We start from the raw sequence: 22158 nt of genomic DNA on the forward strand, positions 1-22158 counted from the left end.
TCATTTGGCGTGCTGCACAGTCTGTCCTCCATTCCGCACCGTTTCGAGATTCATGTCCATTGTTGATTTTCCGGTCTTTACATAATACGCAGCATTGCATATCCTATGCTCTGAGCGCTCCGTTCATTTGACGTTTCAGCTGGATCATATCAGCGATTACTTTTCGGGTTTCTATTTTTGTGATTTATCCATTCGTTATCCATAATTGAATTTTTATCATACAATCATCGTCCTGCATGCATAAAACATAGCCACGATACCCGTAAATCACGTAAATAGCTGTACAAAGAAAGGGTCCTTCTATCCTGTTCTACTGATGTGTGTTCATTTAACGTTCACTACGGCGTCTCAAAAGGGAAGGCGGTCTGCGTGATCTCGACATCGCGGCTCCGACATCAAATCGCCTATCGCGCGACGAAACCTACAGCTGTGTCAGGCAACTAATCGTGTGGAATTGGCGAAATCAATCCACTTTCGGTGACGGAACTCTGCTTTTTTCTCTGGAACTCTCCGGCTTCACTTGGAGGTCGCTTTGCGCCTCTCAAATCATCGCATCCACAGCTCTGGCGAAGCTCATCGAGTCCACAGCACCTCACCAGATTGGACCAACCCTATCAGTTTCGTCTTTACCTGCTGTGTTTCGTCCCCCACTCCCTCTTGCGACCCAACGAACGCATTCTGGACACACTCAATTCTCTTGACAGCCTTTCAAAATGTCGTCACCACCGCCATACCAATCCCCTGCCAACCCTCTCAAACGACCCTCCCTCTCGTCAACAGCATCACTACCTGTTGGCAAAAAGGCGCGCATGCACCCCCTGCGCCAGACATCATTTCCGACACTCGAAGCAGAACGTAGTTTCGGCGCCGCCAGCGACGCGGGCAGCGTGACGGGCAGTTACACTGGAAGTTTGGGCGGAACAAGTGCAGATGGTATCTTTGCCGGAGCAGCGCGCGGGAAGAAGCGCGGACGAAAGAGCAAGGCAGAGAAAGAGCGCGAACGCGAACGCGAGGATGCTCTCAGTTCCAGAGCAGGAGATGCGCGGCTAGGATCCGCTGACGCCGAGGGCTCAGTACGAGGAGGTATGGGCGGCGGCGGCGGCGGCGGCGGCGATTATGGTGATGAGGATGACGACGACGATGAGGGCGAGCTTCTGGGCCGTGAAGAAGGCACAACTGATACAGAGGCTGAAAAGAAGAACCTGGCGTATGTTCCGCTTTTTATAGCTATTTCTCGCTATTGTGATGTGGATTTGAAGCTAACGAGTGGTTCATGATTTCAGAATTCTGGTTGATGCGTTTAATCCCATGCAATCTGAGCGATATGACTTGTTCAAGCGTGCAAAGCTGCGCAAGGAATCGCTTCGTCGAATCGTTAACCACGCCCTCTCACAATCAGTTCCCGCCAGCGTCGTCACTACGGTCAACGGATTCACCAAAGTCTTCGCGGGTGAGATGGTGGAAAAGGCCCGAACGGTGCAGGCGGAATGGGCCGCGGCACACGATCAAGCTGCGCGGGCCGAGTTCGAAGCCGAACAGGAGGCTGCCGAGAAGAAAGCGCAGGCCAAAGCGCAGGCTGGAGCTGCGACTACACAATCCAACACAGCAACACCTACACCATCTGGAACTCCCGTTCCAGGCGTCGACAATGGCGTCAAGAAAGAGCCTGACACAGACCAAGCCAGGCCCTCCTCCACTCCGGCCCACAACCCCAACTCTACATCATCATCCGCTCCTGGCAAGCACATCTCTCGCTCTCCGTCATTGCAACAACAGGGTCAGTTCTCGGCGCCTTTGCGCCCGCACCGCGAATTCCGACCACCACCCAATCCCCACAGGGGTCAACTTCTACCTGCACACTTGCGTGAAGCATTGCGACGCTCGAAACGCGACGGTGAAGGTGGAGGTGTCGGTTTCTCGGGGATGAGCCTGGACAATTTGGGAGTCAAGGGTTCAGTCACATGGAATTCGGGCAGTGTTGGTGGCCGCAGACTGTTCCGTTAATGAACCGTTTCTTTTCTACTGCATGGGCGTTTTGGCTGGGCCTGGCTTTTTGGAACCTTATACGTGGGAAGTCCGGTTCATGGTTTCGTCGAATCATCATACATAGCTGCTGGGTTATTTCTGTTCTATACCTAGGGATTTGCGGGACATAAAAAGATCGATACCATCTCTGAATTTGCTGGAATTAGATGATAAGTGGCAACTCATGCGGATCTTTACGCTGAAGAGGACTCGTGCGCATATAAACGAGCCCTAATTTCAAACCTGCATTCCGGAGGATCTGTTTTGGGTTACCCAATCTAGGAGGCCATTCCTTGCCACGGACCTGATTTCACTTGTGTATTCGATGATAGTTGCATACGACCATGGGATTCAAGCAGGATTTGAGTGTAGTATCTTGGAAAGATGAAGATAAACAGATCTTCACGCCGTGCCCTGCAGGGACTCTGCTTCCCGGCCGCTGCAAGGGACCAACCCCCTCCTCATTCGCAACGTATGACGCTTTTCTCCTCCTGGCATACCAAATACCAAGGCTGTGTATACTTTCTCGATCCGTCGTCATGATCGACAGTACCCGCCTCCTGCCCTCGATGGCCAGCGTATTCGCCTCCTCTGGGCCTTGGGTTCGACGGCGTGGGCCCGTCTCGATCGCGCCATTGGATCATTCCATACGCTCGTATTCTTCAGCTCGTTCTCTTATCACTCTCGACGAGCATCTCCGTGAAGGAGTCGCGTGCCCCCTTTTTTCTTGGCAGGTCTCATACGCGTGGATGGAGAGATGCATGCCCTAGCCCTCGTGGGATGATCTCTTTCCTTCCTTTCCTTTCATCTTCTGTGTGGCGTATGCTTCTTCTTTCTCCTATCCAATTCGACCTCTTGGGCGGATTCGGTGGCCCTCATGCGGTTTGATATTTGAACCGGGCCGTCCTTTTGATATAAACAATGGCTTTCGCTAAACCGATGCCCTTTTACACTCGTTTGAGGGAAACTATCCCCGCAGTCTTGCCATGGAGTCAGGGTGGTGCTTTGGAGAGAGGCGATCCAAGGAAAAGCGTCAAGTGGATTGATGTATGAATACCACCAGCTCCATTCAAGACTTTCTTCAACTGACCATGGGCTTCCTCTCATGTAGGGTCTTCGAGGAATCGCCTCGTTTTTAGTCGTACTCACTCATCTCGCCCGCGCCTGGGATTATAAACTTTTTTTCGCCTTGCGATGATGCAAACGCAGCACCGCGAGTCCTACAGTGGCCTATCCTCCGCATCCCTTGGCAAGGCCGTATTGGCGTTACCATATTTGCCTTCCTCACGGGCTACGTCTCCGCTATAAAGCCTCTTAAACAATCTCGAGCTGGAGATACAGCCGCGTCTTTCACGACTATCGCTACAAGCGCGTTTCGCAGACCGCCGCGATTGATATTCCCCGCCACGATTGCTTTGATTATTTCATGGGTTCTTGCGCAATTCGGTGGCTTTGTCGTTGCCAACCGCTCTAGTTGCTGGTGGTGTCGATATGCTGCTCCTGAACTAGAAGATTCTCTCTGGAAAGAGATCATACGCTTAGGGCAGAATTTCTTGTCTACTTGGACGACGGGCTATATGGCGTACGATGACCACCAATGGGCTCTTTTGCCACTGCTGAAGGCGGCCATGTTGGTGTATATTCTGCTTGTTGCGACCATGTTCATGAAGTTCCAGTATCGAGTGGCTGTTTATATTGGCATGATCGTATACTTCTATCAGGATCCTGCGAAGAATGCAGGTGAGTACTAACTTCCTATTCATTCCGAGGACGTACTATAATTGGGCGGAAGTGGAAGCAATGGAATACTAACCAGTGACCAGAAACGTTCCAAATGCAAGCTGTCTACGGAATGCTTCTGAGTGAACTCTCCCACTCCACGACCCTCAAAAACTGGATCAAAACCCACACCTACGGCCGCAGAATGATTACCGTACCTCTAGCGATAATCGGCCTCCTAGTCGCCTCGTACCCAGGCGAAAATCCCGAATGGATGGGCTGGTCCAAGTCCATGTTCGACCTAGCACAACACATCTTCCCACCAGAAACCGACATCGGTAAACGCTACACAGCACTTGGAATCGACCTGATCATCCTAGCGATTTACCTCTCCCCATCAACCAAGGAATTTCTCGCAAACTCGGTTCTGCTCTGGCTGGGCAAACAGAGTTTCGCTGTCTATCTAGTTCACGGCACCATGCTACGAGTTATTCTCGTCTGGATGCTGTATGGAATCAGTGGCCAGCCTTGGGAAGGACCCGAGGCGTTAACTGACGACAAGCGAGAGTGGCTGCCGCTTCGTCCGCCGTGGGTTGTTGCTATCAGTATCCCTGTCTGGATTGGAATGGTCTATGCGGTTGCGGCAGCTTGGACTGCACATGTGGATCCATTCTGTGCTCGCATGACACAGAAATTAGAGCGGGCTGTTTTTGTCGAGGACGATCAGGCGGATTTGCCGCTGCTTAATGTGTCTGTTCCCATGCAGACTTCTTGATTTCTCCTTTCTTTTTTCTTTTTTCTTTGCATCTGTTCGCATTTGGCTTCCCACCTTGGAACCTTGGAAGGTCCTATGGTACTTTTGGGTTGCTCTTGAGGCGCTATGGAAATATATTCGGCGTTCGGCTTGGGATCTTGTAGCTTATATAGATGCTGTGAATACATTCGACTTCAATCTTAGACTTCACTTGAATACCGTGTTTATATTGAAACATGTAGAGAAATTGAAATTGGATGTACATCCTTTCTTACTTACCGGACACTCTCGCCAGTGAAGGTCTAACGTTACGATGTACTCAAAATATAGACAAACAGAGCTACAAAAAGCTTAAGATTGGCCAACGTTGGATTGTTAAACGGATAGAAGTGCCGTAATTATAGGAGAGTATGGTTGAATTGAAGTCTAATCCAAAAATACATCAAATCAGAATGCAAAGTACAGCGCCATATTGTACAGGTTATACACATCAAGTAAGATCACTTCCGTCGCCGCCGGTTATTGACTGCGGCCTCCTGCTGCTTCTGCCAGGAAGCCTTAGCCTTCTCCCGCTCAGCCGCAAGTGCCTGCATATGGGCTTGACGACGGGCGTGGTTACGCTCTTCACGAGCAAAGGCATCCGCCGACTTTCTCTCCTTCTCGTATTCTTCCGCCTTCCTGTGCTCCGCGTCAGAGAGACGCGGCCCCGCAACAGGCGTGCCATCGGCATTCGTAGTAGATTTGCCTAGTACTTTGTTCATTGACTTCGAGGCATCTTCTGACCACTGGCTGAAACCCTTCTTTTTACCTTGGATCCACTGATCAATGGAGCTAACCTTCGTGATGGATGCCGGAGGCGCCTCTTCCTGGGGCTGTTTCTTGATTTCGGCCGCACGGCGCTTTTCCTCTGCTATCCGCATTTGAAGTCGCGCTACGCCTGCACTTTGTGTCCGGTCAAGTGTGGGCGCTGATGAGCCACCGATGGGCATGGTCATGCGGAAGAGGTCGCGGACCCAGGGGTTGTGCATGATAGTGGATTGAAAAAAGGCGAAGACACCGGTGGACGCGAAATAAAGTTGCAAGGCCGCTGGCTGGAACGCCATGAAAAGGAAAGACATTCCTGGCAAGACATAGAGGATCATTTGACCCGGACCCTTCATGAAGTCCATCATGCCGGACTCGCCACCTTTCTGTGATCATAATTAGCAATTGGCGCTGAGGAGAGATACAGAAAGCAACGAACCTTGAACGTCAGGTACATAGCAAAAGAAGTGATCATGGGAAGGATGTAAATCGGATCGGCCACAGTCAGATCTTTGATCCAAAAGAAGGACTCATTCATGAAGGCTGGCAAAGGTAGGCTGGTCATGCCGCGAGTGGCTCTGAAAATTCCGAAACCAAGCGGAATTTGGAGGAGGGGAACGAGTGTCTTCCACACCTGAATGCCATGTGCCCGGTGAATTTCGCTAAGCTCGGCCCTCTTCTGCTGGCCTGCGAGTTGATTGCCTTGTTGCAAGTGGCGCATCATCTCTTCTCGGAGCGGAGTGGTCAAAGGCTTAGCGTTGTGAGATCTGGCAGCTTGATCGGAAGCCATGAGCGCGAAGGGAAGGAGAACACCGCGGAACAATAGACCAGTGGCGACGATGCCAGCCCACCATGGCATCCCTCCCCAGACGTGAAAGTGTTCAATGAAATATTGGGCTACCGAGGATGAACCCCAGCCGTAGTCCAGCCCAAGTTCTTTCAGATATCCGATTCTTTCGGGAATCGTCGAGAGGTCAAAATCGGACAGGTCAGTCGCTTCAACGAACTCGCTTGGGGTGGTCGTCTCGGGAACGGGAGAGGGTGCCGGTTCGGGCATGGAGGACTTGAAACGAATCGCGGCCGGGCCAACAGCAAGAGATGTTTTATGCCAGGTGACCCCAGAAGATGCCAAAGTCAATTGGCCTTGGCCGGGGACCCGAGGGCGCTGCGGCCGAAAGGTTGATATCTGCGCGAAACCAGTCAACTTCAACTTCCGATACCCCGGAGTATCCAGGAACAACGAACCGATCGCGTAGATCGAGGAATCGCAGCAAGCCGTTGCCGCATAATGGCAGCAGCCACACCAGGCCCTTTCAAGCCAGCAGCTCCAATCATGGTGGTTGAATTGAGTGATGGAGTGGGTGAGAGCTGCGAGTCGAGTCTCCAGCAATCGGAGAGACTTTTTTCTGCCGAGCGGAGTGTCGCGGGTAAACACCCGCGTCTACAGTTGACCTGGAACTGGATCGAATTGAATAAGATAGATCGATGTCGATATTTCTAGTAACATTGTGAAAAGTAAATCCCAGTTCGCCAGGCGCCCTCTGAGCAGTCTATGTACAGTCTCTTCTTCCAGGTGTGGACCAAAGGTATCACTTCAATCAAACATGTACTGATTTTGTTTCCCGCGCCCATGCAGGCCTTCTTTTTTCGAGGAGAATCCTGTGGGTTTGGACCGGATTATAGAATAACCATCCACTGTTTACTCCAGGGACGCTGTGTCGTTGATACCAGCTGCGGAGGTTGCCCGTCTCCGCTCGGAGGGGAGCTCTCGAATGTCCACTCCTGGGCCCACAGGATGTGACCGACGGTACATCGGGAAAATCTAGTACAAAGAAATAGTCAGTAACAGGAGCGGGTGAATTATCGATTTGCATGGATTTGTAGCGCACCTTGGTGTTCGACCATCCCAGGCGGAAAGCCGCTTCATGGGCAAACAGTTCACCGAATCCAAGCATCAAGCCGTTCACGAACGGGAGGAACAGGTTGATAGCTGCCCCGCGGAGGAGTCCCCAGATAGTCGGGGGCTGGTAGAGAATCATGGGCGAGCTAGAGGTAGAAGAAGGAGAGGAGGACATCTCGTTGTTCGCCGAGTAGTTTTCCGAGTCGGAGGGGACTGTCATGGCCGAGTCGTAGAGGTCGACTTGTGAGCCGGCCGCATCGGAGGCCATCGGGGACAAGAATTGGAGTCTTGAGTGCCAACGGAGACGGCAAGATCGTATATGACCAGGGGTTCTCTGGATTGGGAGCGGACAAAATCGAGCAAGCAGTCAACAAACTGCGCTCCTCGCTGGCGAGTGCAGGTGGGTACTCTTATTATGTCAGCATATCGACCCGTACTTTAAAGGTGGTTGAAGTCTAAGTTACCCAAGTCACAACGTAGGGTTCGTATCTTGATAATTTTCTTTCTAAACGACTTTCCGAGCGCTTCTTCAAATGTGTTGAACCAGCATATTAATGTTCTAGAAGTAACCTATATTGCCTTCTTAATGTCCGCTATTCACACCGGGCTCAAGGTGGGGACTGTACATTCACCATCACCAGTAGATGATACTTACAATATGAGCTGCTTTGAATTATAGAATTCTCCTTTGTGCAGACTAGGCTTTGCAGGAACCTTTCAAAAAAATAGCTTCCTAGACGGCGTGGATTGAGTAACCTTCAGGAAGTTTCCCGAACAAGCTAAAAAGACGGATGCGCATTGTACATCATTCTCGCACTAATCAGAATACTTTTATTATGTACGGTTTATCGTATGTCAGTAGGGAAGTAAAGGATTATGGCCCCGAGGCATCAGATGCTGAAGTACAGTCGGTTATAGATCGAATTCCGCCTGAGGTGTTGCTGGAGCGGAAGATCCTATCCTCCGGCTGACCAATGGCGAGTGACGTATCTGCCGCGATGTTGATTTGTCTCGTCCATTTCATCTTGCTGTACTCCTACATCTAAGCATTTTGTTACCTCGCGCACCTCACAATCAACTTTTCTTTCTTCTCCGAAAGTTTATATACTTTCTTCCGCATCCCCCGTTCCCCAGCACTCGACTGCCGAGCTCAATTATGGAACACAACCCGGCAGAGCACGACGAGGTCGTGTCTCAGTTCTGTGCTATGACAGGCACTCAACCCGCGGAGGTAAGCTTCGTGTGACTTTCCTTTCCTGACACGCCGCTGACCTTTTCCTGTTATTTCTGTAGGCTCAAGAGTACCTCGCAGCAAACCAATGGGATATGGAAGCTGCGGTGACCGAGTTCTTTACGGAGCAAGATGAAGCTCTGCAGGGCATGAATACTGGTGGTGGTAGGCAAGCTGGAGCCGAAGGATCTTCTGGAGCAGCTTCGGTTGGCCGTACTCTAGGCGGAGATCCTGTTCCATCCTCCTCTTCCGCCGCACCTGAGTCTACATCCTCTACGAAACGCGCCGCGCCGAAGAAGAAGTTTGCAACATTGGGCGATTTTGCCGGAGGACATGAGCATGATTCCTCAGACAGCGACGGCTCGGTGGACCAGGACTTTTTCGCTGGTGGAGAGAAGTCAGGCTTGGCCGTGCAAAACCCGGATGATCTGAAGAAGAAGATTCTTGAGAAGGCCCGAAGGTAAGTTCCGGGAAATACCCGCTGTTTTGTAGTGTGCTGATCCTAATATCTATGAACAGAGCACAGCCCCCACCTTCAGATGAGCCCCAGTCGCGACCCTCGCACTTCACCGGAGCTGCCCGCACCTTGGGTGGTGACGATGCCCCGAGCCGGGTGATCGAAGACCCCACCGGATCGGCGCCGCAGCGCCCTCAGCGTGTTCAACGGACCCTCCACTTCTGGACGGATGGCTTTTCGGTGGATGAAGGCGAACTGTACCGCACGGATGACCCCCGCAACGCCGAGATTCTCGAAGGCATCCGCCAAGGACGTGCCCCTCTTGCGATTATGAACGTCGAGGCGGGACAGGAAGTGGACGTGGAGCTGAAGCAGCACGAGGAAAAATACACGAAGCCAAAGCCCAAGTACAAGCCCTTCGCGGGTGCCGGCCAACGTCTCGGCAGCCCGACACCTGGCGTTCAGAGCCAGGCGTCTACATCCTCATCCGCCACTCCCGCACCCACTACTACTAGCGATTGGAAGCCGACGCACAAGGTGGATGAATCACAGCCGACCGTCACTCTTCAGATCCGTCTGGGTGATGGTACCCGACTGACCTCTCGCTTCAACACAACTGCCACCATCGGCGAAGTCTATGCATTCGTTTCCGCTGCAACTCCGGATGGCCGAGACCGTCCATGGGTGCTGATGACGACCTTCCCCAGCAAGGAGCTTAAGGACAAGGACCAGGCCCTCGAAGAGCTTCCTGAATTCAAGCGTGGAGGTGTTGTCGTCCAGAAATGGACATAAAATCCCCCGCCACCTAATTATCCTTCCTCACTATGGCTCAAACAAAAGTGAGTGTCCAGGGCAAATAGACTCCTATGGACCAATTATGACCGATCATGGATATTGGCGTCATCATGTCTTCTAGGCAGACTAGCGATGTATGTCAACAAGGATTATTTCAAAAAGGATTATTCCAAAACCCCAACTCCCAACTTGTACTGCATTGTAGAAGCCTTCATCCGCAACCCGCGTTTTAGTCAGAGCCCGATTGATAAGCATCCGAACATCGGCCCTCCTCACTCTTGACGGCCGCCATCGTTTCTACACTTCGACTTTACACAGATCGGACCCGCAGAGATGCCTCTAGACGGAGTGAAGAATATTGTCCTAGTAAGTCCTTTCTGGAAACCATAATGCGCCTGTATACACAGCGCCGCAGAAATTGCCCCTCGCGGCTTATCGATAACGAAGGCGACGAGTGTGCGCAACATCGAAACAGCTACCAGTTGGGTCATTCTACTAAACGAACGCTAATAAACCCTCGTCGCAGGTGCTTTCCGGCAAAGGAGGCGTAGGAAAATCCTCTGTTACCCTCCAACTGGCCCTCGCACTCTCCCTGCAAGGCAAATCTGTCGGAATCCTCGACATAGACCTAACAGGCCCCTCAATCCCGCGCCTCGTCGGCCTCGAAGACGCAAAGATCACCCAATCTCCAAATGGCTGGCTGCCAGTCCCAGTCCATGATGCCGTGCCCGCACAATCCGATTCATCTACACCCCCGCGCGGCTCCCTCCGTTGCATGTCTCTAGGCTTCCTCCTCCGCGACCGCGGCGACGCCGTCATCTGGCGCGGACCTAAGAAGACAGCCATGATTCGACAGTTTTTGTCCGATGTTTCGTGGGGAGCGACCGATTACCTGCTCATTGATACCCCGCCCGGCACGAGTGACGAGCATATCGCGTTAGCGGAGCAGCTTCTCACACTCTCTACTGCAGATGCTGCGACTGCGGCGCAGCGCAATGTGCCCCGTCTTACGGGTGCGGTGCTTGTGACGACGCCGCAGGCTGTCGCTACCTCAGATGTGCGCAAGGAGGCGAATTTCTGTGTCAAGACGAGTATCCCAGTGCTTGGGGTCATTGAGAACATGTCCGGGTATGCTTGTCCGTGCTGTGGCGAGGTTAGTAACCTCTTCTCGAGTGGTGGAGGCGAAGTCATGGCGCAGCAGTTGGGGATTCCATTTTTGGGCAAGGTGCCAGTGGATGTCAAGTTTGGAGAGCTGGTTGAAGGCAAAGTCGAGGAGAGTGACGACGAGGATGAGGACAAGGACGAGCAGCCTGAAGCTCCTGCGGAGCCGGATTTGAGGCCACTTGTGGAAAAGTACAAGGAGGGCTGGTCGTATGCGCGATTCGAGGAATTTGCGAAGACTTTACTTGGGGGTGCGGAGAGCACGGCTGGGGCGTCCTAAGAATGGCTTTGGAAAGGGTTGTCGATATTATATCCAGCGATCATGGGGGGCTGATTGCATTGCATTGAGCATTTATTAAGGCGTTGCTTGTTTATACCACTTCGCTGGTTTCTACGAGACAATCAAAATACATTTCAAATTTGCAAGAAACGTTCGATAAATTGCAGACCCCAAACTGCACGAATATCATCAGTTAAGTGAGGCTCGTAATTGGGGTTCATTATACATCAAAATCATCGTCATCATCGTCAGTCATTGTAAATCGTTACAGGGTGCACAACTGCCAACGTGCATCCAAAATACGGTCAAACAGATTGCGGGGAGAATCCGTCCTGGACGGAGGGTTCCAGCATCGCTCGTAGTCGGCCCTCCGCTGACTGCAAAGCAGGGTGAGACTCCGGTCCAGCGACTCGCGCAGTCCATCTCAGCCAGCTAATGAGAGAGCGAACTATCTCTGGCGCTCGATTACCAGAAGACTCGTAGGGATCCATCGATAGAACAGATGGGTGAGTGTCTGCATTTCTCCCACCAGCCTGGGCATCAAGACGAACCTCGGAAACAACGGCTGGGGTGAAAATATCTGGAGAAGAGTGATCTTCTAGGCCAGAGGTATTGTTCTTCGCCAGAAGATTCCGACCAGTGTTCTTTGGTCTCGAGACAAACTCTCGAGAAGCCGGCAAGGGGGCAACGTCCAACTCCGGTGCATTCATGTAAGCGGCCACAGTAGCGGATGATGAAGCATTGGGGTGCGCTGATGAGACCGAGCCCGTCGCACCGTTGCGTTCCAACGTCGACGCGGCCTGGCGAAGATTCTCCAGGTACCGATAGAAGGAGAACGGGTGCATATCACGGCCAGGTTCTACCAGGCCAGGGTCATCATCAAATATAACTACACCCTCGTCGGCACTTCGTTCGTCACTCTGGCTAGCCTCTTCGACAGGCACCAAGCCGCTTGCAGAAGCGCGAATCTCTCCGAGCGGCGCAATATGGCTGCCATATTCATTGGCGAGACTCAGCTTGCTTCGTCCGCAGATCTCGGCAATCGAATCCAAGGTCCCCTGTATATCGGGCTCGATGGCCTGCAGTATGCTTTCAATACTGAAATCCTTGTCCGACGGGGGCGGCGGATCCGAGGGACAGGGGGGAACCGAGCTCTTGGAGCCGGAGAATGGAAAGAGGCGGCGCGGAGACATGGGCGACGGCTTGACTGTCGTAGCTTCGGCATTGCCAGAATACGATCTGACCAGTACTGGCTGGGATGGTGTAGTGTGAGTCCGTTCAGGAAGAAGATTAACGAGTCCGTCTCTTCGGGATGAAGGTCTTGAGTCTCCGTTCATTTGGCACGGGCCCGATACACGGGTTGTTCTATCCGGCTCATCTACAGTTGACTCGTACAGCCGCCAGGTGGCGTGGTGTGAGGGGCCTGCATCACCCGCTGGAGACGCATAGGACGGAGACTGTCGGGGCCATCCTTGTCTGCCGAAGGACGAGGACAGCCGGTTACTGTCACGACACGCGGACAGAGAGTCTGGGTCCATTCTCCAATGCGGACCACTTCGAGTAAATGCAGGACAGCGCAGAGCAGCAGAAACCCCGCTCGTCACGTTTCAAGAGTATGCGGGGCGCAACCGAGTACTCAAAGAGGCATTCAAGTCGAAGGGTACATGCGCCCTAGATGCGTTGTCTAGTATGTGCTGGCAGTGTCTGAGCGGACGGACAGAAGAGGAGAGGCGCAGGAGCGAGGTCGGGAAGTTAGAAGTCAAGTTGCGTGGAAAGTAAGTAGTACATAGTTGCCAAACAAATGCCAAGACTCGACACGTTTGGGGTCAAGCTCCACCACTCGTCTCTCCTTCACTCCCTCCGTTGATTCGGCCGCGCCATGAATCGATTCAATGTATGTCATTGCGCTATTTGACTTTCTAATGCGTTTCGCTAATTCAATTATAGTTTGGCGACTCCGACGAGTCAGCCTCCGACTTCGACGAGGACTCCTCTGACCTTCCTTTCCCCAAACCGCTAGCTCGAACATCCTTTCTCGCCCCCGACTTCGATCCCGCCACCTTTCTATCGACCCTGACTAATCGACACCAGAGTCTCGAGGACTTGAGACAGGAGCTTCGGGGACTGGAGCAATATTTAAACAAGGAGCTGCTGGACCTCGTCAACGAGAACTATCAGGACTTTCTATCACTGGGGACTGCGCTTCGAGGAGGCGAGGAGAAGGTCGAAGGTGTAAAAGTTGGTCTCTTGTCTTTCCAACGCGATGTGCAATCAATCCGCGACAAAGTTGAGGCTCGGCGTCAAGAGGTGGAGCTGCTATTGAACCAGAAGCGCCAATTGCGCACCCACGCTGATATTGGCAAAGATCTCCTGGATTATGCGGACCGAGTTGAGGAATTGGAGCACCGTTTGATGATTGCCGATAGGTCGTCGCCGGCCGAGGCAGCTCCTGCATCCGACGAATCGGACTCCGAATCTGATATATACTCGAGTGACAGTGAGGGCAGCGATGACGAGGAGCTGGAAGATGGGACAACACCAGTCTCGTTGAAACGGCTTGAGCGACATGTCCAGAAATATGTATTCCTGACATCCATTGCTACACGAGTGGGCGAGCAACATCCATTCTTACTTGCACAGCAACCTCGTGTGGCCAAGATCAAGTCGACGGTGTTGTTGGATCTGAAGACTGCGCTGGAACAGGCCAGTCAAGCGGGGAAGAAGCGCGACGCGAGAACTATGGCAGTCCTACGTCTCTACGACCTCATGGGAGAAGATGTCAGTGCAATCGCTGCGCTGAAGAATCTAAAGGTATAGATCGCTCTTTCTATTCCACAAAGGTTGGAGGCGAGCTGGAGTTGCATAGCGTTGGCGTTCAGGTTTGCGGGAGTCTCTATTGAACAGAAATGATACCATGATACACCATGTCCTTTCCTAATAAAACAATAATCTGTACACGCCAATCGAATATAAGACAGATGGTATTTTACACGCCGGTCAAGGCAGAGGTTTCGGGGGAGTTGTCGGTTCTGAACTCTCCATTCAAGCTGAAGCCGGAGCCGTGGGTTGAGCTCAGCACCTAGCAACGCATTAGCAGACAATTTAACATTCTGAAGGTTGGAATACTCACTACTTCGTAGATCTCCTTGTTGATACGGTCGTTCAGTCCAGCGGCGTCCTTCTTGATCGACTCAATTGTTGTGCGCAGGTTGTCGCGGAGCTGTTCCGGGGAGAATCCCATCTGACCGATCGGAAGGCGAATGACGGCATCGCGCTCACGGTATACAGTACCTCCTCGGAGATCCTCGACACGCGACGCGACGTCTTCCACCACAGTACCAGTCTTCACGCTTGGCATCAGACCACGAGGTCCAAGAATGCGACCTAGCGCGGCTTTGTTCAGCGCCGGCAAACTATCGGGGTGAGCCAGACACCGGTCAAACTCGATCTTGCCCGCCTTGACTGCCTCGAACACTTCATCTTCACCGACAAGAATAGCCCCTGCGGCAATTGCATCCTTGGCCTGCTTGGAACCGGGAGGGCAAATAACACAGATTCGGGACTCGGTTTGGACAGCGTGAGGGAATCGGATCATGTTTCGGATGACAGGGCCGTCTTTCCTTGTCCGCATGCGAATGTGCACTTCGTATTTCGAAACTGTCGGCTCGCGGCCAACTTCCATGGCCCGGATATAGCTGCGGCGGGAACAATGTCAAAAAATGATCGGGTCTTAATAGACCTTCAGGGTCCTGTATAGACAAACATACCGCATCGCATCACACAGAGCAAACTGCTCCATATCCTTCAAATGCTTCTGCTGGAACTCTCGGGGTCCCTTCCGCTCCGTCTTGGCTTCCTTCTTCTTCCCCTTGCCCTTGGCCTGCGGGTTGTTCTTGACACCTCGGATTTGCTGGAAGACGGAAAAAGCGGGAGACATTGACTTCTCCCTAAGAGGCAAACGGCATGATGAAAGAATGCCGCGTGCCGCAGAGGGCAAAGCAGCGCCGTAGGACGACATGGCTGAACGATGACGGAGCAATTAGTTCGGCGCTTGACTGCAATTGTTTTCTGCCAGCTCTGTCCCGGAAAAACCTTGTCCCGATACGCCGATCGCGATAGAGTGAAATGACTGCCCCGCCAACTTTTGAAGAGTAACACTTCTCACGAATTCGTGCAAAATGTCCCAGTCTACGTTGACCGTGGCCACGCGTGCCAACCATGCGGCTCTGCTGCCCGTGGTGCTCATTGCCACTTCCATCAACGAGGCCCGTCCCACTCCGGTGATCGACATCAACTATGAGGACTCTGCGCTTCTGGACGAGGGCGAGAAGGCTGTTCTCCAGCTCACTACTGGCTCCCGCTCTGTCCGTGGTACTATCGAGGCTATTGAGGAGCTGCGTACCCAATTCCCTTACCTGGCTAGCAAGGACCTCAACCTCGTAAGTTACCCCGCGATCAAATGGGTCACACGAGACTAATGTATTGAATCCACAGGAGAACGAGTGGATTTCTCAACTCGAGTCCTTCACACCCCTTGACTTCAAGGCTCTCGACCCCGTTCTCTTGCGTCTCGACACCCACCTCCTCTTACGCTCGTTCGTTGTCGGATACTCCCTCTCGACTGCCGACATTGCTCTGTGGGGTGCCCTCCGTGGCAATCGCATTGCTGTTGCTGCTCTGAAGAAGGGAAATCTGGTTAACCTGACCCGCTGGTATCGGTTCCTGGAGGAGTTGTGCCCCTGGACCTCGTCCGCTGTGGAGTCTATGAACGCCGTCGACCGGAAGAAGAAGTTGGCCAAGTCCAAGGAGGGTGGTAGCTACGACATTGACCTGCGCAATACTGAGAATGGTGTGGTCACCCGTTTCCCTCCCGAGCCTTCGTAAGTTGCCTATTGTGATTACGTATTTGCCATTGCTCATGCTGACCCTTTGCTTAGTGGATACCTCCACATTGGACACGCCAAGGCTGCCCTTCTCAACGACTACTTTGCCCATGAGAAGTACAGCGGCACCATGCTGCTTCGTTTCGATGACACCAACCCCTCGAACGAGAAGCAGGAGTTCCAGGATGCTATTGTCGAGGACCTTGCGCTTATGGGCATCAAGCCCAACAAGCTGACCTATACTAGCGACTACTTCGATGAGCTCTACGACTACTGTATCACGATGATCAAGACCGGATATGCCTATGCCGATGATACCGACAAGGAAACCATGGCTGCCCAGCGATGGGACGGTCTTCCCAGCCAACGTCGTGATCTCAGCCCAGAGGAGAGCTTGGCTCGTTTCGAGGAAATGAAGAAGGGCACCCCCGAGGGTCTGCGCTGGTGTATCCGTGCTAAGATCTCATTTGACGACAAAAACAAGGCCATGCGTGATCCAGTCATCTACCGCTGCAACCCCGCCCCCCACCACCGCACTGGTACTAAGTGGAAGATCTACCCAACCTACGACTTTGCCTGCCCTGTGGTCGACTCTATGGAGGGTGTCACCCACGCCCTACGTACCATTGAGTACCGTGACCGTAACCCCCAGTACCAGTGGATGCTGGATGCCCTCAAGCTCCGCACTGTGCAGGTCTGGGATTTTGCTCGCATGAACTTCATCCGAACCCTCCTGTCTAAGCGCAAGCTCACCAAGCTTGTCGAAACCGGCATTGTCTGGGGCTGGGATGACCCTCGCTTCCCCACTATCCGTGGCATCCGTCGTCGCGGCATGACCATCCCTGCTCTCCGCGAGTTCATCCTCAAGCAGGGCCCATCCCGCGCTGTGACTTTGTTCGACTGGGCTCTGATTTGGGCTACTAACAAAAAATACATTGACCCCGTTGCCCCCCGCCACACCGCCATCGACAACAAGGACATTGTCAAGGTCAGCATCACCAACGCCCCGGCCCCGTACACCGAGCAGAAGGCCAAGCACGCTAAGAACGCCGCCGTCGGCAACAAGACCGTTGCTTTCAGCGGCTCCGTCGTTCTCGAGCAGGCCGATGCCAAGCTTTTCAAGCCGGACGAGGAGATCACCCTAATGAACTGGGGCAACGCCTTCATCCGCAAGATCTCTGCCGATGCCTCGGGTGTTATTACCAACCTTGAGCTGGAGCTGAACCCGACCGGTGATGTCAAGAAGACCGAAAAGAAGGTCACCTGGCTGTCGACCGACCAGGAGCTGGTGCCTGTCGAGCTGGTTGACTTCGACTACCTCCTGACCAAGGACTCGCTCAGCGAGGATGATGTTCTGGAGGATGTCCTCAACTACAACACCGAGCACCGGGACTCTTGCGTTGCGGACTGCAACATTGCTCAGCTCAAAGAGGGTGACATTATCCAGTTCGACCGCAAGGGCTTCTACCGTTGTGACCGGGCTCCTGCCCCCGGTGCCCCCGCGGTCTTCTTCAACATCCCTACTGGCAAGGCCAAATAAATGTGCAACGCTGGTACGTGTAAGCGTGTTGAGCGCAAATGCCGAGATGTCAAAAACTATGTTAGATGAATCAAACACAAATTTTGTGCGTCATTTGGCACATTCCTTCGCGTAAATCATAAATTGCAACTGATATAGTTCCGTCAATCATTACTTGTTATGTGCTGCTTGGCCTAAACAATATTGTCGCAATTGGCACTGTTTACTTGATATCACTTCTACTCCACGATACATAGTGGAGACTGGAGAACTGCATAGGGCTGAATTATATCACGTGATGGGCAGTCCAGTCCGAGCAGCGTGTCTTGGGCAAGGAGTTGTATAACCTTTCCTCATCGTTGTTTCCCAAACTTTGTTTTGCGCTGGGGGTCTTTCAATGAGTCATGAATATCTGAAGCGGAGAGGCCCCATGCGGATCGAGATGTCCGGGTGTCAGCGGAATAGGCTCAAAGCATGACGTCGAAGACTACCGAGTCGACCTGGTTCAAATCCATGCGCTTCAGGGCCAGGGGACATAGTTATAGAAAACCCCCACCAATCTGCTATTCCATGAGCTCTAGCTCTGAATAAAACTAGGGCAGTGTCAGCGGAGCTCGAAGTGACAGGGAGGATAGCTCGGTCTGGGCCAATGGCGCGGAAGAGACCGGGTTCATAGAAGTCGACTCCACACAAGCTGCAACGTTGTACAACTTTCTTGTTTTGTCCATGGAACTGATCAGAACCATTGTTGCATGGAGCTCTGTCCATGGAACCCTCGCGTGAACCCATGGGTGGGTGGCCAGCTCGGGCCAAAACTGGCCTGTCACCCTCTTCATCCACGGCCGTCAGAAACGGCCCGTTGTTAACAAGGTTTGTCCGGATAGGTCCAATGTCTTCTACGTCAAGACCCGTCAAGGATCCCTCGAATCGGTTGTTTGTGCCTTTCGGCCTTCCAGAGGGCTCTCTCTGCGGTCGTTGCCAGCCGGCAGCTTCCTAGTCTCGACGTCAGCATGATTGACAGAGGGAAATATACTGGCCTGTAGCACATTGCTCATTCTCTATTTTCCTCTCGCTTGGAATTTTCCTGACTGCTGGTGCATTGAAGGGCCGAAGATAGGAAGGGTCCCCTTTACATCTCTCCAGTGTCGCAGGTCTCTACTCGCGGTCTCCCTGCTTTCCCTTGACTTTCTTCCCCTTTAGGGCATTCTCAACAACCCCGCTTCAGTTTGGCTCAATTCGAGTGGTCTCCCTTCCCCAAAACAGCCAACATGGCGAGCGTAGGCGATGCGGAGCATGGCGATTCCCGCCGAAGAAGCTCTCGCATCTCTCGTGCTTCTCTGAAGGAGGACTGGTCTACTTTAGACGAGTACGGGAAACTGGTCAAATATGTTTCTACTTACCGCGAAGGGCCTACAGAAGAGGAGGAAGAGGGTGAAGTCGAGTGGAAGCGCCTCTGGTATGCGCCATGGAAGAAGCGCAAGGTCCATGTCAAGAAGCGCGAGAACCAGGCCGGCAAATTCCCCGACGATTGGCTCATCACCGATATTCGAGAGGGTCTTTCGAGCCAAGAGGTCCCTCAGAGACGACAGCGCGCGGGATGGAATGAGCTGGTCTCCGAGAAAGAGAATCCAATTGCCAAGGTCATATCTTACTTCCGGGGCCCTATTCTTTACGGTGAGTAGAATGCTCTTGGAAATACTGGAGGAAAAACTAACATGTAGTATAGTCATGGAGCTGGCGGTCTTGCTTGCCGCTGGTCTGGATGACTGGATCGATTTCGGTGTCATCATCGGTATTCTGTGTCTGAACGCTGCAGTCGGTTGGTATCAGGAAAAGCAAGCCGCCGACGTCGTCGCCAGTCTGAAAGGTGATATCGCCATGCGTGCCATCACCATACGCGACAGCAACCAGCAGGAAATTTTGGCCCGTGAATTGGTACCCGGTGACGTGGTATGTCTACCAGTTCTTTCACATGTATCCATGTATTGACTATATGAAAAGATTATCGTTGGCGAAGGATCAGTGGTCCCAGCCGATGCCAAAGTCATCTGTGACTTCAATGACCCCAACGGTTGGGAAGAGTTCAACCAGCTGCAGGAACAAGGCATGCTTGGCGGCGGTTCCGAGTCTGACGAAGAGGAAGGCGAAGGGGCGAACCAGGAAAATGTCGCAGTCCCGGACAAGTCAGCCGACAAGGATGGCAATGCTGATGCCGAAAAGGAAGGCAATGCCGATGCCGGAAAGGAGGGCAATGCCGACGGTGAGGGCGGCGGCGAGCAGTCCCAGCGTACACGCAAGCGCGGCTACCCTATTCTGGCCTGTGATCATTCCGCCATTACCGGAGAGTCTCTCGCCGTGGATCGTTATATGGGAGATGTGATCTACTATACAACTGGATGCAAGCGTGGCAAGGCTTTTGCTGTAGTTCAAACTCCTGCAAAGACTTCCTTCGTTGGCCGCACTGCGAGCATGGTGCAGGGTGCAAAGGGCGCGGGTCACTTTGAAATCGTCATGGACAATATCGGAATGTCTCTTCTGGTTCTAGTTATGGCCTGGATTCTGGTCGCGTGGATTGGTGGTTTCTTCCGCCATCTTCCTATTGCTTCTCCCCCGCAACAGACTCTGCTTCACTACACTCTATCTCTGCTGATTATCGGTGTCCCCGTCGGTCTTCCCGTCGTCACTACCACGACCATGGCTGTTGGTGCTGCGTATTTGGCCAAGAAGAAGGCCATTGTGCAGAAGCTGACTGCTATTGAATCTTTGGCGGTATGTCTTGCTTCAGAAGTTTCTATTCGTGTGATTAGTGCTAACAGCATTAGGGTGTGGATATTCTCTGTTCTGATAAGACCGGAACTCTGACAGCGAATAAACTGAGCATCCGCGATCCTTTCGTGTCAGAAGGCGTCGACGTCGACTGGATGTTTGCCGTGGCTTGCCTGGCGTCCTCGCACAATATCGAATCCCTCGATCCGATCGATAAGGTCACTATCTTGACTCTCAGACAGTACCCTAAGGCTAGAGAGATCCTGCGCCGCGGATGGAAGACTGAAAAGTTCACGCCCTTCGATCCCGTTTCGAAGCGGATTGTGACTATCGCGACTTGCGATGGCATTCGGTATACTTGCACCAAGGGCGCTCCGAAAGCAGTGCTCCAGCTCACCAAGTGTTCGAAAGATGTTGCCGATTTGTATAAGTCCAAAGCTCAGGAATTCGCTCACCGCGGCTTCCGCTCTCTCGGCGTGGCCGTTCAAAAGGAAGGTGAAGACTGGACTCTGCTCGGGATGCTCCCAATGTTCGATCCGCCCCGAGAGGACACAGCGCAGACAATCAGCGAAGCTCAGAACCTCGGTATCAGTGTCAAGATGCTTACGGGTGACGCGATTGCCATTGCGAAGGAAACTTGCAAGATGCTCGCGCTAGGCACGAAGGTGTACAACTCTGATAAGCTAATTCACGGCGGTCTTAGCGGTGCTATGGCCGGAGATCTGTGTGAAAAAGCCGACGGCTTTGCTGAAGTGTTCCCCGAACATAAATATCAAGTGGTTCAGATTCTTCAAGAACGAGGCCACTTGACTGCAATGACCGGAGACGGCGTAAACGACGCCCCGTCCCTGAAGAAAGCGGACTGCGGTATCGCCGTCGAAGGTGCCTCTGAAGCCGCGCAAACTGCATCGGATATTGTGTTCCTAGAACCCGGCTTGTCGACTATCATCGACTCGATCAAGGTTGCGCGCCAGATCTTCCACCGCATGAAGGCTTATATCCAATACCGTATCGCTCTCTGCTTGCACCTGGAAATTTACCTCGTGACCTCGATGCTCATTCTGAATGAAAGCATCCGCGTCGAGCTCGTCGTCTTCCTGGCTCTTTTCGCCGATCTTGCGACCGTGGCTGTTGCCTATGACCATGCATCTTTCGAACTTCGTCCCGTGGAATGGCAACTCCCAAAGATCTGGGTCATCTCCGTCATCCTTGGCATCCTCCTGGCAGTGGCTACCTGGATAATACGAGGCACCATGTTCCTGCCCTCTGGTGGTATAATCCAAAACTTTGGTTCCATTCAAGAAGTCCTCTTCCTGGAAGTCGCACTCACCGAGAATTGGCTGATCTTCGTAACCCGCGGTGTCGACACCTTGCCATCTATCCAGCTGGTTACTGCCATTCTGGGTGTTGATGCCCTCGCCACTATCTTCTGTCTGTTCGGCTGGTTCACTAACCAGGATATGAAGACCGAACCTCCGGATAAGTTCGTGGAGTCCGCAAATGGTTGGACGGATATTGTCACGGTCGTGCGCATCTGGGGTTATTCTCTCGGTGTGGAGATCGTCATTGCTCTCGTCTACTTTACCCTTAACAAGATTAAGTGGCTTGATGAACTCGGTCGTGCCAAGCGCAGTAAGGGCGAGATCAAGATGGAGAACCTGCTTGGCCATTTGGCTCGCTTGACGGTTGAGTATGAGGAGCCCGGCAAACCGAATGGCAAGTTCTTCCTGGCTGCCAGCAAGGAGGAAGAGGATGTGGAGTAAACGGAGCATTCTATAATTTATGCTGTAATGTTTGGTGTTCGAGATGGGCAGGGAAGATGTTCTTTTCAATTTAAATGTTTTCGGTCCGTTTTCAAATACTC

The 22158-nt window shown here is 52.7% G+C and overlaps 10 protein-coding genes across 10 annotated transcripts; 6 read left to right on the forward strand and 4 right to left on the reverse strand.

Annotated features, from left to right (window-relative positions):
* Positions 1-713: 713 nt before the first annotated feature.
* On the forward strand, positions 714-4519 carry N7498_010517 (uncharacterized protein; the record flags this gene model as incomplete). Its single annotated transcript, XM_058457573.1, has 5 exons — positions 714-1207; positions 1284-1999; positions 3005-3072; positions 3165-3765; positions 3849-4519. The coding sequence occupies 5 exons, from the start codon at positions 714-716 to the stop codon at positions 4517-4519; spliced, it is 2550 nt and encodes an 849-aa protein (XP_058304472.1).
* Positions 4520-4998: 479 nt separating this feature from the next.
* N7498_010518 (membrane insertase OXA1) lies at positions 4999-6637 on the reverse strand (the record flags this gene model as incomplete). The annotated part of the gene is made up of 3 exons (XM_058457574.1): positions 4999-5688; positions 5742-6488; positions 6548-6637. The coding sequence occupies 3 exons, from the start codon at positions 6635-6637 to the stop codon at positions 4999-5001; spliced, it is 1527 nt and encodes a 508-aa protein (XP_058304473.1).
* Positions 6638-7001: 364 nt separating this feature from the next.
* Positions 7002-7470, reverse strand: N7498_010519 (TOM13-domain-containing protein; the record flags this gene model as incomplete). Its single annotated transcript, XM_058457575.1, has 2 exons — positions 7002-7124; positions 7192-7470. The coding sequence occupies 2 exons, from the start codon at positions 7468-7470 to the stop codon at positions 7002-7004; spliced, it is 402 nt and encodes a 133-aa protein (XP_058304474.1).
* Positions 7471-8358: 888 nt separating this feature from the next.
* N7498_010520 (protein phosphatase regulator SHP1) lies at positions 8359-9682 on the forward strand (the record flags this gene model as incomplete). Its single annotated transcript, XM_058457576.1, has 3 exons — positions 8359-8433; positions 8496-8893; positions 8953-9682. 3 exons carry the CDS (start codon positions 8359-8361, stop codon positions 9680-9682), a joined length of 1203 nt encoding a protein of 400 aa, XP_058304475.1.
* Positions 9683-10018: 336 nt separating this feature from the next.
* Positions 10019-11126, forward strand: N7498_010521 (Mrp/NBP35 family ATP-binding protein; the record flags this gene model as incomplete). The annotated part of the gene is made up of 2 exons (XM_058457577.1): positions 10019-10051; positions 10212-11126. 2 exons carry the CDS (start codon positions 10019-10021, stop codon positions 11124-11126), a joined length of 948 nt encoding a protein of 315 aa, XP_058304476.1.
* A 305-nt stretch (positions 11127-11431) lies between these two features.
* On the reverse strand, positions 11432-12664 carry N7498_010522 (uncharacterized protein; the record flags this gene model as incomplete). Its single annotated transcript, XM_058457578.1, has 1 exon — positions 11432-12664. One exon carries the CDS (start codon positions 12662-12664, stop codon positions 11432-11434), a length of 1233 nt encoding a protein of 410 aa, XP_058304477.1.
* Positions 12665-13005: 341 nt separating this feature from the next.
* On the forward strand, positions 13006-13943 carry N7498_010523 (COG2 family protein; the record flags this gene model as incomplete). Its single annotated transcript, XM_058457579.1, has 2 exons — positions 13006-13020; positions 13074-13943. 2 exons carry the CDS (start codon positions 13006-13008, stop codon positions 13941-13943), a joined length of 885 nt encoding a protein of 294 aa, XP_058304478.1.
* A 169-nt stretch (positions 13944-14112) lies between these two features.
* N7498_010524 (mitochondrial 54S ribosomal protein uL1m) lies at positions 14113-15144 on the reverse strand (the record flags this gene model as incomplete). The annotated part of the gene is made up of 3 exons (XM_058457580.1): positions 14113-14205; positions 14257-14821; positions 14894-15144. The coding sequence occupies 3 exons, from the start codon at positions 15142-15144 to the stop codon at positions 14113-14115; spliced, it is 909 nt and encodes a 302-aa protein (XP_058304479.1).
* Positions 15145-15304: 160 nt separating this feature from the next.
* N7498_010525 (glutamate--tRNA ligase GUS1) lies at positions 15305-17549 on the forward strand (the record flags this gene model as incomplete). The annotated part of the gene is made up of 3 exons (XM_058457581.1): positions 15305-15565; positions 15621-16006; positions 16064-17549. 3 exons carry the CDS (start codon positions 15305-15307, stop codon positions 17547-17549), a joined length of 2133 nt encoding a protein of 710 aa, XP_058304480.1.
* A 1247-nt stretch (positions 17550-18796) lies between these two features.
* On the forward strand, positions 18797-22057 carry N7498_010526 (putative plasma membrane H(+)ATPase; the record flags this gene model as incomplete). The annotated part of the gene is made up of 4 exons (XM_058457582.1): positions 18797-19202; positions 19255-19478; positions 19530-20297; positions 20351-22057. 4 exons carry the CDS (start codon positions 18797-18799, stop codon positions 22055-22057), a joined length of 3105 nt encoding a protein of 1034 aa, XP_058304481.1.
* Between the last annotated feature and the right edge of the window lie 101 nt (positions 22058-22158).

The sequence above is a fragment of the Penicillium cinerascens genome, assembly GCF_028974065.1.
Source record: "Penicillium cinerascens strain IBT 15544 chromosome Unknown scaffold_4_segment0_segment1, whole genome shotgun sequence".
Classification (NCBI taxonomy): Eukaryota; Fungi; Ascomycota; class Eurotiomycetes; order Eurotiales; family Aspergillaceae; genus Penicillium; species Penicillium cinerascens.